General features: G+C 45.6%; 1 protein-coding gene across 6 annotated transcripts in view; it reads left to right on the forward strand.

Annotated features, from left to right (window-relative positions):
• Positions 1–121: 121 nt before the first annotated feature.
• LOC105493620 (DIX domain containing 1) overlaps positions 122–16,230 on the forward strand; it is a 101,135-nt gene continuing 85,026 nt past the window's right edge. For 2 of the 6 annotated variants that reach the window (XM_071075950.1, XM_071075952.1), the window contains exons 1-2: positions 122–452; positions 2,917–2,985. In XM_071075950.1, coding sequence (XP_070932051.1) covers positions 2,929–2,985 — 57 coding nt within the window. In that variant the 5' untranslated portion in view covers positions 122–452; positions 2,917–2,928. Of the gene's footprint in view, positions 453–2,892; positions 2,986–10,666; positions 10,918–16,230 lie in introns of those variants that run through there. The other 4 variants (XM_071075951.1, XM_071075953.1, XM_071075949.1 and 1 more) reach the window with 4 other exon arrangements.

The following is a 16,230-nucleotide window of genomic DNA, read 5'->3' on the forward strand; positions in this document are numbered from 1 at the left end:
AGTTTTAAGGGCGGTTCGAAAGTCCAGCCAGTAGAGAGGCCTTCCGGCCCCACCCCCAGGCCGCGGTTGGAGGCGGAGCTGGAGGCGGGTGGGGTTTGGGAATAACAGGGGGCGGGCTACCATTGGCAGAGGGCGCAGTTCCCTTGAGGTCCATGCCGGGATTGGTTGTTGTCGGGGCTCCTGGGAGGCGGGTCCGGAACGGCAGTGGGAGGATCTGGGTCCGGGGGCGCGGGGGCGGTCAGGACCTGCAGGAGGCGGGATCCGGCGGGCCGGAGGCGGGACCAAGGCCGGCAGGGGCTGGCTCGGGCTGGCTGGAGGCGGGCGGGGCCTGTGGCCGGCCTCCGCATCACCATGGCAGCGGGAATGCCGCGGCAAAGCCAGAGCAGGGGCAGGCCCAGCCCAGGAGGGCTGGGGACAGAGATGCTGAACCAGACGGACCCATAATTTAAGAGGTAGGTGCTGAAAGGTGGCGGGTAACAAAAATATTACCCAAGTTGATCATCCACATCGAAACTGGGGACACGCGGAGGTGGCGAGGTTGAAGCGGGTAGGAGGAGGCTAAAATTTCAAAGACCAAACCCACTCTCAGCCTTGTACATTCTTAGTGTGCAGTTTCCTGCTTCAGACTTTCAGAGCTTGGAGAGGAGGGGTAACGCACTCCCCTTTCTCAGTCTGTTCTCCGTTCTCCCCAAATACCGCTGTCTCTCTGCTGGTCCCTAAGAGGGATGATTAAAGACTGGTAGAGTACTGAAAATGAAATTGTAGCACACGCACACACAAAAGTTGGCAATGATAGTATCGGCCTGGCGCGGTGGCTCACGCCTGTAATCCCAGCACTTTGGGAGGCTGAGGCGGGCGGATCACCTGAGGTCTGGAGTTCGAGACCAGCCTGGCCAACATAGTGAAACCTCGTCTCCACTAAAAATACAAAAATTAGCCGGGCATGGTGGCACGGGCCTGTAATCCCAGCTACTCAGGCGGCTGAGGCAGGAGAATCGCTTGAACCGGGGAGGCGGAGGTTGCAGTGAGCCGAGATCTCGCCACTGCACTCCAGCCTGGGGGACAGAGCAAGACTCCATCTCAAAAAAAAAAAAAAAAAAAAAAAAAAAAAAAAATAGTATTAGCTCCATAAAGTGTGAGAATTTAAAGCACTTGCAACAAGTACATAGTTTGTAGTCAAATGTTGGCTGCCATTATATCATTACCATTATCACTTTTTCCCGGCCTGTTGTCTGGCAAAGAGTCAATGCAGGCAGATTCAGAAAAGGTGGGTTGGAGGGCTGCCCCCACCACTAATTGGTGGAGAAACTCTGTAGCCTATTTTCTATATATTAAATGAAGGTGGCCAGGCGCGGTGGCTCACGCCTGTAATCCCAGCACTTTGGGAGTCTGAGGCGGGCGGATCACCTGAGGTCAGGAGTTGGAGACCACCCTGGCCAACAATGAGAAACCCTGTCTCTACTAAAAATGCAAAATTTAATGGCCATACCGCCCTGAAAGGCGCTCGATCTCTTTTGATCTTGGAAGCTAAACAGGGTCGGGCCGGTTTAGTACTGGCGGGGCGGGGTGGCTCATGTCTATAATCCTAGCACTTTGGGAGGCCGAGGTGGGTGGATCACCTGAGGTCAGGAGCTTGAAACCAGCATGTCCAACACATGGCGAAACCCTGTCTCTACTAAAAATACAAAAAATTAGCCAGGCGTGGTGGCTGACGCCTGTAATCCCAGCTACTCTGGGGGCTGAGGCAGGAGAATCGCTTGTACCAATAGGTGGAGGCTGCAGTGAGCTGAGATCGCGCCACTGCACTCCAGCCTGGGCTGCAAAGCGAGACTCCATCTCAAAAAAGTTTAAAAAAAAAAATTAACCTGTTTTCAGAGATTATTTACTGCAAAGGTCAAATAAGATGATGTAGATGATAGTACTTTGTAAGCTTAAAGTGCAATATACACATTTCTGCCTTAGAATTATACATGCCGGGCCAGGCGCGGTGGCTCACGCCTGTAATCCTAGCACTTTAGGAGGCCAAGGCAGGCGAATCACCCAAGGTCAGGAGTTGGAGACCAGTCTGGCCAACATGGTGAAACCCCATCTCTACTAAAAAATTACCAAAACTTAGCCGGGTGTGGTGGCACGTGCCTGAGGTTCCAGCTGCTTGGGAGGCTGAGGCAGGAGAATTGCTTGAACCTGGGAGGTGGAGGTTACAGTGAGCTGAGCTTGTGCCACCGCACTCCAACCTGGGCGACAGAGCAAGACTGTCTCAAAAAAAAAAAAAAAAAAAATTATACATGTTGTCTCTCTGGGTTAAAACTCAATTTCTGAGGATAGAGGGAAGTAAATGCCAGTAGCAGAGCTTCCAGTATTTCTTCTGATTATCTTCAGAATATTTCCTGTGGTCCTTGACTGATAAATATAGGAAGAAGGGAAAATGCATTGTTGCTTGACTAATGATAGGGGAGTATTACTCTTCACTTTATTAATACCTAAACAACTAGGTTTAGAAATGCCACTGGGTTAGCTGGGTGTGGTGGTGCACATCTGTGGTCCTAGATACTTGGGAGGCTGAGGTGGGAGGATCTCTTGAGCCCAGGAGTTAAAGGCTGCAGTGAGTTATGACAGTGCCAGTGCACTCCAGCCTGAGTGCCGGAGCAAGACCTTATCTCTCTAAAAAAAAAAAAAAAAAATTTTTTCAAATGCCACTGGGATAGCCCTGTTGTGCTTGTAATATCTTCAGCTGGACTTCCTGCTAACTAGGGTCCTGTTTCTGATACTTCAAGATGACTTAAGTTGGTAGGTTTTGGGGAGGGGCCTGGCCCCAACTAGGTTAGTTTAGCTTTAATTTTTTTTTTTTCCTGGCCTGTTATTTTGTACATTTCTTATTCTTCCTGTTTTAAGGTGGCCCTGATTCATCTCTTCTAGGGACTCTTGAAGATGGGGACCCAAGTGGTTATGAGATTTACTAACTCCTTGCTGCCAACAGAGCCTTCTGTAAGTTTTTGGTGTATTGTTGTGAAAAGCGTGATGATGTTACTGGAATTTCAATATGGTTCTACTTCTGGGGATTTCTCCATCAGGACTCAGATCCTGAAACAGAATTTTAATATATTTGTCTTATTTTTTTGCTTTTCCTTCTTGTGGAAATTCTATTAATAGCTCTCTTGGACCTTGATTCATCTTTTTCTGCAATTAATAAAATGAGGCAGGGGTTGAGAAATTCTAGCAATTAATCAGAATATATGCATTTTTAAAATATTTAAAGTTTGTTACAGCAATAATGTATGTTAATTACAGAGCATTGGAAAAATATTGCAAACTATGATTTTGAAAACTGCAAACCATAATTCTCCCACCCAGAAGCACACTGTTATATTCTGGAAAATATTCTTGCAGTCTTTTTTTCTGTATATATATACACATACACACATATATGTACATATATATATATATATATATATTTTCTTTTTTTAAAAGACAGAGTCTCGCTCTGTCACCCAGACTGGGTGCAGTGGCGCGATCTCAGCTCACTGCCACCTCCTCCTCCCGGGTTCAAGCAATTCTCCTGCCTCAACCTTCTTAGTAGCTGGGACTACAGGCACGTGCCATCACACCCAGCTAATTTTTTGTATTTTTGGTAGAGATGGGGTTTCACTGTGTTAGTATATTTTTAACATGAGATCATATGCTGTGCAAACTTTTTAACTTGCTTTGTTTCACTTAACGTTAACATAAAATTGTTAAAATTTTTTGTTTTAATGTGGGCACGTTTGGTAAACATTATAATGGCTGTAATTTTCTTAACCACTTCTCTGTTGTTGGACTTTTAGGTTCCCTCACCCCTGCCCCCCACATTGTAAATAATTAATTTCCTTATTTAGGACTATGTCAGGTCAGGTGAGGTAGTGGCTCATGCCTGTAATCCCAGGACTTTGGGAGACTGAGGCCAGAGGATTACTTGAGGCCAGGAGTTAAAGACCAGTCTGAGCAACACAGTGAGACCCCCCTTTCTTTCTTTCTTTCTTTTTTTTTTTTTTTTGAGAAGGAGTTTCATTCTTGTTGCCCAGGCTGGAGTTTAGTGGCACCATCTTGGCTCACTGCAACCTCTGCCTCCCGAGTTCAAGTGATTCTCCTGCCTCAGCCTCCCAAGCAGCTAGGATTACGGGTGCCCACCACCATGCCCGGCTAATTTCTGTATTTTTAGTAGAGATGGGGTTTCACCGTGTTGATCAGGCTGGTCTCGAACTCCCGACCTCAAATGATCCACCCGCCTCAGCCTCCCAAAGTGCTGGGATTACAGGCATGAGCCATCATGCCTGGCCGAGACCCCCCTTTCTACAAAAAATTTTAAAATTTGCTGGGTGTGGTGGCATGTACCTGTAGTCCCAGCTACCTGGGAGGCTGAAAGTGAGGTGGGAGGATTGCTTGAGCCTGGGAGGTCGAGGCTGCAGTGAGCTGTGATTGTGCCTCTACACTCTAGACTGGGCGGTAGAGTGAGACACTGTCTCAAAAAAAGATTTTTTAAAGACTTATGTCAGGCCAGGTGCTGTGGCTCATGCCTGTAATCCCAGCACTTTGGGAGGCTGAGAGGTGTGGATCACCTGAGGTCTGAGACCAGCCTGGCCAACATGGTGAAATGCCATCTTTACTAAAAAAAAAAAAAAATTAGCTGGACGTGGTGGCGGGTGCCTGTAATCCCAGCTGCTTAGGAGGCTGAGGCAGGAAAATCACTTGAACCCAGGAGGCAGAGGTTGCAGTGAGCTGAGATTGTGCCAATTCCAGCCTGGGCGACAGAGGGAGACTCCATCTCAAAATAAATAAATAAATAAACAAACAAATAAATAAATAAATAAGGCCGGGCGCGGTGGCTCAAGCCTGTAATCCCAGCACTTTGGGAGGCAGAGACGGGCGGATCACGAGGTTAGGAGATCAAGACCATCCTGGCTAAGAGTGAAACCCCGTCTCTACTTAAAAAATACAAAAAACTAGCCAGGCGAGGTGGCGAGCGCCTATAGTCCCAGCTACTCCGGAGGCTGAGGCGGGAGAATGGCGTAAACCTGGGAAGCGGAAGCTTGCAGTGAGCTGAGATCCGGCCACTGCACTCCAGCCTGGGCGACAGAGCGAGACTCCGTCTCAAAAAATAAATAAATAAATAAATAAAATAAAATAAAATAAATAAATAAATTTGAAAAGACGACGTCAAAGACTGTCAACATGTAAAATAATAAATTACCTTGTAAAAGAATTGTGGCGTCAGATTTTGTATACATCTTTCAGAAGGCAGCTGGACATCAGGAGTTAGGTCCTTGGTAGAAATCAGGCTACCTGTTGTAAAGAGACCTTGAATCTTGCGGAAAGATGATTTGATGTTAGTCTAATTACTGATGTGGAGCTCTGACACCTGATAACTGTTAGCCCAGAGGCATAGGGGTGCATTTTCAGTGCTGTCATAGAGAAATTCAAGTGTCACTTCCAAAATATCCACCAGATGTCGCTAGTCTTAATATAATACCCACAGGACAGCTGGCAAACTTTTTTTTTTTGAGACAGAGTCTCACTCTGTGCCCAGGCTGGAGTGCAGTGGCATGATCTCAGCTCACTGCAACCTCTGCCTCCCTGGTTTGAGTAATTCTCCCACCTCAGCCTGCAGAGTAGCTGGGGCTACAGGCATGGGACACCACGCCTGGCTAATTTTTTCATTTTTTATTTTGGTAGAGATGGGATTTCACCATGTTGGCCAGGCTGGTCTTGAACTCCTGGCCTCAAGTGATCCTCCTGCCTCGGCCTCCCAAAGTGTTGGGATTACAGCATGAGCCACCACGCCTGGCCAGTGGCAGATAACTTTTGAAATGTGAATTTTAAAACTTCATGTGAAAAAAGAAAAAAAAATCCATAACACAGGAATAGGTTAAAAAAATCATGTAGAATATTTTCACATATCTGCTTTGGTGTGGTTTATATTAAGCACTAGCATCTGGTGATTACTTTGGCGACATCCTACTCTAGTCTTTTACCATTCTGTCTTTTTCCCTTCTGCCCACTCAGTCTGTCACATTCACCATGTATACTCTTTCCTCACATACTAGTTATCAGATTCTCAGTTTTACTAGTCTTCCTTTTACTATTCTTCCCTCCAGTCTTGTTTCTTGCCCCATGCGTTATGTGTATATTTATGTGTAACTGTCAGTTATTCAAGTTTTTGCTAAAATAATGAGACCTGGCATATAATGACTTATAAGAGGTGCTCAGAATCTATTTAATGGATGTTTAATGAAACAATGTATGAATGAATGAGAGGAAAATGCAGGATACTAAAAATTATGTATATTTGGCTTGAGAATACAGTAAAAGTGGTAAAGAATCACATTCCTAAATTACCTATAATTAAGTGCTAAATGACACAGTATAGAACATGCTAGACCGTTTAGTGTTTCTTTTGGTTTATTTTGGAGACGGAGTTTCGCTCTTGTTGCCCAGACTGGAGTGCAATGGTGTGATCTCGGCTCACCACAACCTCTGCCTCCCAGGTTCAAGCGATTCTTCTGCCTCAGCCTCCAGAGTAGCTGGGATTACAGGCATGTGCCACCACGCTCGGCTAATTTTGTAGTTTTAGTAGAGATGGGGTTTCTCCATGTTGGTCAGGCGGCTAGTCTCAGACTCCTGACCTCAGGTGATCCGCCTGCCTTCCGCCTTGGGTCTTCTAGAGTACTGGGATTATAGGCGTGAGCCACTACGCCCGGACCTTTTTTTTTTTTTTTTTTGAGGCAGTGTCTCACTCTTGGCTCAGGTTGAAGTGGAGTGGTGCAGTCACGGCTCACTGCAGCCTCAACCTCCTGGGCTCAAGCGATCCTCCCATCTCAGCCTCCTGAGTAGCTGGGATTATGGGCATATACCACCATGAATGGCTAATTTTTGTATTTTTTTGTATTAATTTTGTTTTTTGTTTTTTTTTTTTGGTGCCATTGCATTCTAGCCTGGGCAGCAGAGTGAGACGATCTTGTCTCTCTCAAAAAAAAAAAAAAAAAAAAAAGACATTATTTCCTAGGGTCATTTAAAATATTTTTATTGACAATTGTAATTATTTGTTTATTCAAACTGCCTGTTTCTTTATAGTCATGAATTATTGTCCATAATAGTAGTGTTAAATTTTATGTAGATTTGAATTTCACCCTTCTTATTTTTACACAGAGAGAAGTCACAGGCAATATTTTTACCAAATGATGGTTTTGTTTTAAGGCTAAAAGTCTTACTTAGGCTAACATCTTACTCTATTTATTAACAGAAGTGATTAATGTTTCCTCCACTGGCTCATTCATTCCTTCAAGTAAAAATTAATGTAATCTTGCATTCTTATGGAATGTAATGTTGCATTCTTCATGTGAAAGTATTGCATAGTGGTTAAGAACCTGGACTTTGGCTTCACCATTTAGTAGCTATTGGGTCTGTGACAAATTACTTCTCCAAACCTCTCTTTCTTTATGTGTAAAAATCCTACCGTTTATGGTAATTGTGACAGTCAAATGAGCTAATACTAAGTGCTGAGTACAGGGTTTGGCACATAGTAAAAGCTCAATTTTGCTATTATTACTGTTATATATAGATATTTGGGTACCGTTTAGTTTGTGGGGGAAGTGTCTGCCATTATTGCCAAAATAATGCAGGACTGAGGAAGCCAGGTATAAGTTCAGAAATCAGGCAGCGTGGCAGAGATATACAGAAAGCAGTTTGCTGGGTTTCTTTGCCTCTGTTTCCAGGCAGAGTGAATGACCGCACTGCAGCAGCGGGAGCGGTTCCAGCTACCCAGACTGCTTGCAGTTTCCCCACATACAAACACTATGGGATGCCTGATCTTTGTCCCAGTTATTCCTAGTTCTTGTAGCTACCCGCATACTCTCCCATATAATATAATATATCTCCCATATAATATAATATATCTCCCATATAATATAATATCTTATGTGGATATTATAACACGGTGGGATCGGGAGGATGGAAGGAATAGTAAATGTTAGTGTTGTTTGGAGCGAAAGCTCAGTTCTTCACCTGAGCCACTTTGTAAGGCCAACGAAGATAACTGTCATGAACATCTCTTCTGAGCAAAAAAAAAATGGACATTATATTGTCTGACAGGACTTTTGTGCTTTTTCCAAATGTGAGAGGCAGGCTGTATATAAAATAGTATGATTTTTGGAACACATCTTAATAGTCATATGGGGGACAATAGAATGAATATTTTGAGATTGTACTATTTAAATCAAAATTAAACGCCATTAAAATTTTAGTTCCACAGTTGCATTAGCTGTAGTTCAAGTGCTCAATAGCCACATGTGTGGCCACTATATTGTACAGCATAGATATAGAACATTTCCATCTTCACAGACAGTTCTGGTGAACACCATTGCTCTAGAATATGTGGTTCATATAGTTATGGACTTTTAGGGAATAGTGCAATATTGGACCATATGCCTTATAATACATTTTTAAAAATCAATTCACTACAATTCTCTCTTAATTCCTCCAGCATGCTGTGATGGGCAGTGCAAAGAGCACAGGGCCAGACCTCAGAGCCCTCTGGTTCAGATCTTAGTTTCCATACTGACTTGCTGAGTGACTGTGAGCACCTCTCCTAGCCTTGGTTCCTTCTTCTATGATGTAAGGGAGTTGGGCCAAGTAAGGAAGTGGGGCCAAAATGTTTTGGAGCTTTAAAATTCAGTGATTTCGTAAGTCTTTTTCCAGAAATACTGAGCTCCCAGATCCTACTTTGATCAAAGACTTGTTGTTTGAGAAACGCTGACCTCTGGCATAGATAACTGTCAGCAGGACCTCCCTCTGATGTCTCAATATTTTCTGCTCTGTGTATAAAGCATGAGGGGCTCTCAACCAGTCAGGATCCTCTACCCAGGGATCCACCAATTAGGTACTTTGGTTTTGCATCATTATGCATGTAGATGTGTTGCGTGCAAGTCTGTGCTGTTGGAAATTTCATGCTTCTCTTTATAAAGGAACTTGTTGAATTGACATGGGTTAGTGACTCTCTGGGGGTGTTACACCATGAAGTGTGGTAGTGCCAAAGGGAGTTCTTGGCAGTTAAATAACTCAGCTAGATTATGAAGGACAGTGGTCTTCAGACTTGTGGGCTGCTCAGGTTTAGAACGATTTGGTGTAGCTTTTCCTCAGCATTAGCCAGAATTGAACCCACTACATTCAACCAGCAGCTGCCACTCAACAGGGGCCTTCTGCCCCCTGCCTGTTGTGGTCAGGGAGATGTGTTCTTTTTTAGAAACATTTTTGTGTTTAGCAGCTTTAGACATTCAGACATGATATTGCTAGCCTGGCTGCTCTTGGTAAGGATTTTCTTTTTCTCTAAGGACCTGAAGAGGTTGTTAGGTTGAATAAGAGCCAATACTGACTTTTCTTGCTAAGGTACTAATCAGGGTTTGAGGAGGAATCGGGGCCTCCCAGAAAATCATGAGTGTAGACTCCTAGATCCTTGAGCTGCCTGTCACTGATTGGCTGCGTCCTTGGACAAGGCCCTGACCTTCTCTGAGCCCTAATGCTCTGTAAACCCTTCCTCTCCATCTGGGATCATGAGGTGGAATGTAAAATGAATGTTTTTTCAGCTTCGAGTTTTCCTATAGAAACAAGAGTTTGCACTGAGTTGCAAATGACTAGTATTCCTAAAAATAAATAATCAAGGCTATGACTCGAATAGCTAGAAACAGCCTAGAATAGCTTTCTGTTTCACTTGAGGAAGCTTTTTACCTAACTCTTTCAAATGCACCAGGACATTTTTGCTGTCTTTATTTTAATTAAAACCCATTTATTTTAAAACACATTAAAATATGGGTTGTATATTTTAGCAGTTATTTTATAAAGAATGAAATAGGAAAATTTTGAAAAGCCTTGGTCATCCTTGATGTTTCTTTTGTGATCCTGTGTGATGTTTAGCACTGTTCTATTGAATGTGTTCTGATACCATCAATAACTAAAGTTCTTTCTATCCTCTTTTCCCCCTTTCTTCCTCTGCTCCTTCTTCTCTTTCTTATTTCTTTCCCTTCTGCTTCCTCTTCTTTAACTTGACCTCACTGTCCAGGGCCCATGTGGAAAAAGGTTGCTGTTTTCGGTTAGTCTGGGGGAAAATCCTATGATTCACTCCCTTTCCCACCCACCTTCTGGTGGGCCGTTTGTGGCCTTAAGTTAGCAGTGTGTGTGTGTGTGTTGCGCACCCTCCCCGTGGGCACACCCGCCTGCAAGCCTGGGGTGTGTGTGTGTGCGCTCGCGCGCAAGCGACTGCAAGCGCGGCTGCAAGCGCTGGCATACACCAGTCGGGCCGCCTGTTTGTCAACGTGTGTGTGTGTGTGTGTGTGTGTGTGTGTGTGTGTGTGTGTGTGTGTGTATGCACGCAGCGCGCACATAGAGCAGAACGTTTGCCTAAAATCCGTGTGTGTGTGTGTGTGTGTGTGTGTGTGTGTGTAGCGCACGCACACACGCCCGTGCTGCGGCCCGGGGGGTGTGTGTGCGCGTGCGTGCGGGCGTGCAGCGCGCGCCCCCGCCAGCCCGCCTGCCGGTGCGGCTTTCCCGCAGGAAAGCGGGGCTTGGGGCAGCCCGGCAGCGCCGCTTCACCCAGTGCGCGCCCAGCTGTTTCCATAGGAACCGCGACCGCCCCTCCAGCGGAGGCCCCCGTGCGAGCATGCCCAGTGCAAGCCGCTAGTTTGGCTCCAGTCTAGGTTTCCAGTAAGTGGCATGCGGGACTCCGGAGGGATCCCAATGAGCTGAGCTGAGAGCCTTTGTGTGCAGAGGGAGGAGGAGGAGGCTGCGGCGGCTGCCGGGCTGGAGACCCCGCCCGGGGAGCCCCCAGCAAGAACAATGCTAGCCTGCCTGACCCGAGGGAACTTACTGGACGTCCTGCAGGAGGGCTTCAATGAGGTAACTGTCCTGCTCCTCCCACTCCTCAGCTCCCCTCCCCCAGCGTCTCCCGCCCAGTCTCCGGAAGGGGTCCTCTTCCTCCCCCATCCTCTGGGGACCCCAGAGCAAATCGCCCGCAGAACCCCAAGGGGGCTAAGGTGGTACTTGCAGGGCAGATGGGTGAACCAGGAGAAATCAGAAGGGCTGCCTGCCCACAGCTAAGTTGGGCCATGACCTTCCCTGATAGCTTGCTTACCTGAGCCCAAGAGGACAGGACCACAAATTCAGAAATCACCTTCTTCCAGAAGAGGGGGTCTCCATCCTCCCTAGAGTTTCTCTCCCCAAGGAAATCCTCAGGGAATCCCTGGATATTTGGCAAAAGTGCTCATCTATATCAGGAGCTAACCAGCGGAGCCAAGGGAGGGTGGAGTGGTACTGCATTGGTAGAAAGTTTGAGAGGGCAGGGGACTGTAGATGGTCCATGTGAAGTGCCCTCTTCATGTCTGAATCTCTTTCTGAGTCCGGGGCAGTAGATTTCTCTGCAATCAAGGACGTGGTTGTCAGAGAGGAGCTACTGAGCGAGAGGGGACCTGGGTCCTGGGCCCAATCCCAGGGAGCCAGCGTGTGCACCCGTCCATGTGAGAGCAGAGGAACTGGGGCCTCAGTCTGACAGGCAAGATGGGCTAGGGCCGACAAGGGGTCATTTCCTCTCCACTTGTTTCTCTTACAATTCTATTTATTGCATTTGCTTTTCTTGTGACCCAGGAAATTCTGGTTTGGGATGCTTCCCCCTCAAGATTGCCCCATATGTCTTCCACTGCAGCTAAGCCCTACTCCTGCGGGTTGTCTCAGCGCAGCATCCAGGGAAACCTACGCTGTTAGTTGTGCCTTTCTTCATTTCTCTCTCCCTCCTTTTCCTTCCATCTCTTTCTTCTCTCTGTGACTCTCTAAAACTTAAGATTTTAAAAATCAGTTTTTACTCAATATATGAATACATTGTCCTCTTAAATATGAACATCATAGGCAACACTGAAGTGCCTTTGGTTCCCCCCACCCATTCCACCCTTTTCCACACAAATAACCATTCTCATGAATTCGTGTATAAGATTTTATTTCTGCGGCTGCACTACAGCCTCCTTCCTTAATTCCTGTTTCTAATTAAGAAGCTCTGCAGCCTGACCTGCCACAGAACACTCCCCCGTTCTGGTCCCCATCCCCTAGCCTTGTTCCTAACACAGAGGAAAACTGCAGAAATGCTGTCCCAACCTAACCGAGTTGGAATTTTCCTTTGGCCAAGGGGTATCACAACCTTCACTGAGAGGCGGAGCTTGCATCCTGTCTGCACTGCAGGGCACCTCATCTTTGCATCATTCCTGTCTGAACACATGTAGGGGGATTGTTAACAAAGAGCTGTAGTCTAAGAGTTGAAACACAGAAGAGCCAGGAAGCCTACCTCTGAGTGATTCCCATATTCTGGTTCCTCTTTTCTCACTCTCTGCCTTTGGGCTGCCCCTGGTCTTTAGCTGCGTAAGTCTGACTCATTCACCAATTGTGGCAGAAGCTCTTTTAGTTGTCTTATACCTCCTGCTCCAACTTAAAACAACAACAACAAAAAAACTCAGCTCTTGATGGTCCCACTGTCTATTTAGGAGCAGGAAACCAGCACAGAGCTGGTCCTAATCTTTGTTTTCTGCTCATTTTCACTTCGAAACCTTTCGACTAAAGAGCCACGTAAACTAAGAGGCTTGGCCGTCTGTTTCATGCTTTGGTGCTTCCATAAATATCCGCTGACCTCCAATTCTTGAAAAACATAAGGGCCTAAAGGAAAAGGGGAATGGGAGAATCATGTTTTTGTGGTGGTAATGGAATCTTCATAAAAACCACAGATGCATAACTTTTTAATTAATTGGTCCCTAGAATAATGCAGTAGTGCCTCTTTTCCTTCTCTGATATTTGATTTTTCTACCCATCCTGTAAACTTCCCTCCACCCCCTCCACAAGCTAATGTACATCTGTTCCTCTCTGTTAGATTTGAACTCTGATAGCCAATGAGTACTTTTGGTTTCTCTGAAAAATTGACATCATCTAAATAACAATAACAGTAATATGTTAAATTTGAATGGTTTCTTACAGTTTAAATGATTATTTCACATTCTATATTAAATAATTCATTTTACGTACAATATTACATTTAGTGCTACTGAATAATAGTGTAATTGGTTATTTTAGTATCCATGGGGCCCTATTTGACCTATTCCAGCCTCTAAGGTTGCTTAATAGATCCAGTAATATTCAATTTATTTTTTTAGAGTCCTTGAGATAAGGATGTAAACAGGGATTTTAAAGCTAGTGTCAGAATACGCTTTAATTCTTCTGAGAATTCCTACTGAGGCTACGAATACCACACATGTATCCAGTCACCTCCTGGGAACGATCCAAGTATATCTAAAGCTATTCTTCATCACCCAGATGCTTTATAGGTCTGTGTAGTTAGGGCTGTGACCTCATTCTCTATGGCAGAGAAAACTGCCACAGGAAATGGAGCTTTGGCCTTAATTGGTTAATTATAAGGGAACCCTGCAGCAGAGAGAAACCCTGCCCTCTGAATCCTGGCTTCCCTCTACCCACTGTTGGCTTCTGTTCTCAATCCTTTGCCACTATGTATAGCCATGCATGACAGAATTTTCTCTTACTGCATTTCCTACACAGAGCCCTGGCCTCAACATGTCTGGCAAATAACTCACAGATTTGATCCTTGTCAGTGCTTTCAATGCAATGCCTTTGAATGGCATGGTTAATTTGGACGGCGAATTATCCACAAGTTTTGGCTACTGCCACCCTGGCTGTCATCCCCCATTTCCTATGGCTTGGCCAGGCTTCCTATAGATCACAGTTTCCCCAATCTGCATCTGCCTCAAAGCTATTTGTTTTCTCTGCCACTTGGTATTGGTGTTGTCCTGTGAATGTTGTAATCGTGCCAACATGAATTTCTGCAAGTGTTTTTTGGGGGGCTGAACTTTCTTTAAAAACAACTTTGTGCTTGTGTTGGGAGGTTTTGAGAGACCTGAGATTATAATATGGTTTGGCTAATAAGCATTCATTTATTCAGTTATTCATTAGTTATTCATAAACCAGTAATTTATTGAGAGGGGATGGATAAAAGAATTGAAAAACACTCAGTTCCTGCTTCCAAGGAGTTTATAGGGAGAGATAGGGTGTACTGATATGAAAAGGACTGAACATTTACCAACCCGTCTGCTCATTGAGGCCAGTTTTTTTCCCTGCTCGTCTGGTACATGCATGCAAGCAGTCATTCACGGGACAGTCTCTGAATTACTGTGTTTGCCACTCACTGTGCCAGGCTCTAGAAATACATAGAAGTTCAATAACATAGAGTCTGTGCCCTACTGAAGCTCACAGACCAATGAAGATAAAGTAGCCAGGCACAGTGGTGCATGCCTGCAGTGTTAGCTACCTGAGAGGATGAGGCAAGAGGACCACTGGAGCTGAGGAGTTAGAGGCTGCAGTGTGCTGTGACCGCACATGACTGATGACTGCACTCCAACTTAGATGACAGAGCGAGACCCATTTCTTAAAAGAAGAGATAGGCCGGGTGCTGTGGCTCCTGCCGGTAATCCCAACACTTTGGGAGGCCAAGGCGGGTGGATCACCTGAGGTCAGGAGTTCGAGACCAACCTGGCTAACATGGTGAAACCCTGTCTCTACTAAAAGTACAAAAATTAGCCGGGCATGGTGGCTCATGCCTGTAATCCCAGCTACTTGGGAGGCTGAAGCAGGAGAATTGCTTGAACCTGGGAGGTGGTGATTGCAGTGAGCTGAGATCATGCCACAGTAGATGTTCAGAGTGTCAAACTTGGGACAATTGAGGTGATACAGAAATCTTACTTGTGGGGAAGAGTGAACGTAGGCCCAGGTGTGGTGTGAATGGCCTGGGAGGCTGAAAGTTGAGGGAATGGTTTATGAAAATGATGGCTGACAGGAAATCTGTTGTCTGAACCTTAACCTTTTGAACATAAGTTCTGGCAGACTTTCCCTACCAGTTTTCCTCCAAGTAGAAAAGTAGAAATTGAAATTTCACATTAAGATTCATCTGCTTGGCAGTCCCTTAGAAATATAGGAAGAGGCCAGGCACAGTGGCTCACACCTATAATCCCAGCACTTTGGGAGGCTGAGGCAGGAGGATGACTTGAGCCCAGGAGTTCAAGACCAGCCTGGGTAACATGGTGAGACCCTGTCTCCACAATTAAAAAAAAATTAGCTGGGCATGGTGGCATGCATGCCTGGGATCCCAGCTACTTGGGAGGCTGAAGTGGGTGGATCACTTAAGCCCAGGAGGTTGAGGCTGCAATGAGCCACGTTCCTGCTACTGTTCTCCAGCCTGGGCAACAGGGTGAGACTCTGTCTCAAAACAAAACAAAATACACACACACACACACAAACACAAACACAAACACAGAGGAAGAGTTTTGGTCTGGTCTCATCTCCATGGGGGACATAGAGTGAGTGAGGAAGAAGATTGGTAAGTGAAACATTGCTCCTAGGGGCCTTGTGCCCTCCATGGAGTAGCGGTGGCAACACTGGGCCAATTAGAGGCTTCCAGACATTTTCACAGTGAACTCCTCTGTGCTTTGCTGTAGAAATTAAAGGCTTGTTAAGTCTACAGAGCAACTCAGCACCAGATTCCCCATCCTTCTTTTTTCTATCCTGCCTGGTTTCTCCTCTCCCCACCCAGGCTCATTGGCTTCATTCCCACAGGAGGCAATGCCAGCTAAACAGATGCACCCTGGCAGCAAGCTCTCAGGCAGCTTTATGTTCCTCGTGGTGAATGATGGCTTGGCCAGGCATGTGGAGCAGTGATAGGGCACTGTTAGCCAGGTGCCGCTCCCCCAGGCGGTTCAGAGGGTCTAGGGAACACTAGAAAGGCTTCATCTGCCATGATTGGCGTTTTGTCTAGGCTGTAGGGACCAAAGGCTAAAACCGACACTTTCCTGAAAGCATGTTGTTTGTTATCTCCCAAACCAAGCTCCATTAAAGTGGTCATGAATATAACCTTTAGTAGCTGGATGTGGTAAGGGAATAGAGAACCAACTCCACAGGCCCTGAGGCTGGGCTCTTATTTTCTATTTCTAGGATGAGGGACACCCCTAGACCATACAGTGACACTTCATTCATCCATTCATTCACATGCATTTATTGGGCACTTACCTTGTAACATGTACTTGTGAAGGAGCAGAGAGTGTTTGGGGACTCATAACTGACAGAAATTTAAAAATAAGTTTAGGAGATGATATCTTTCAGAAAATCTTTAGCTCT

This window comes from Macaca nemestrina, chromosome 12 (assembly GCF_043159975.1).
Source record: "Macaca nemestrina isolate mMacNem1 chromosome 12, mMacNem.hap1, whole genome shotgun sequence".
Classification (NCBI taxonomy): Eukaryota; Metazoa; Chordata; class Mammalia; order Primates; family Cercopithecidae; genus Macaca; species Macaca nemestrina.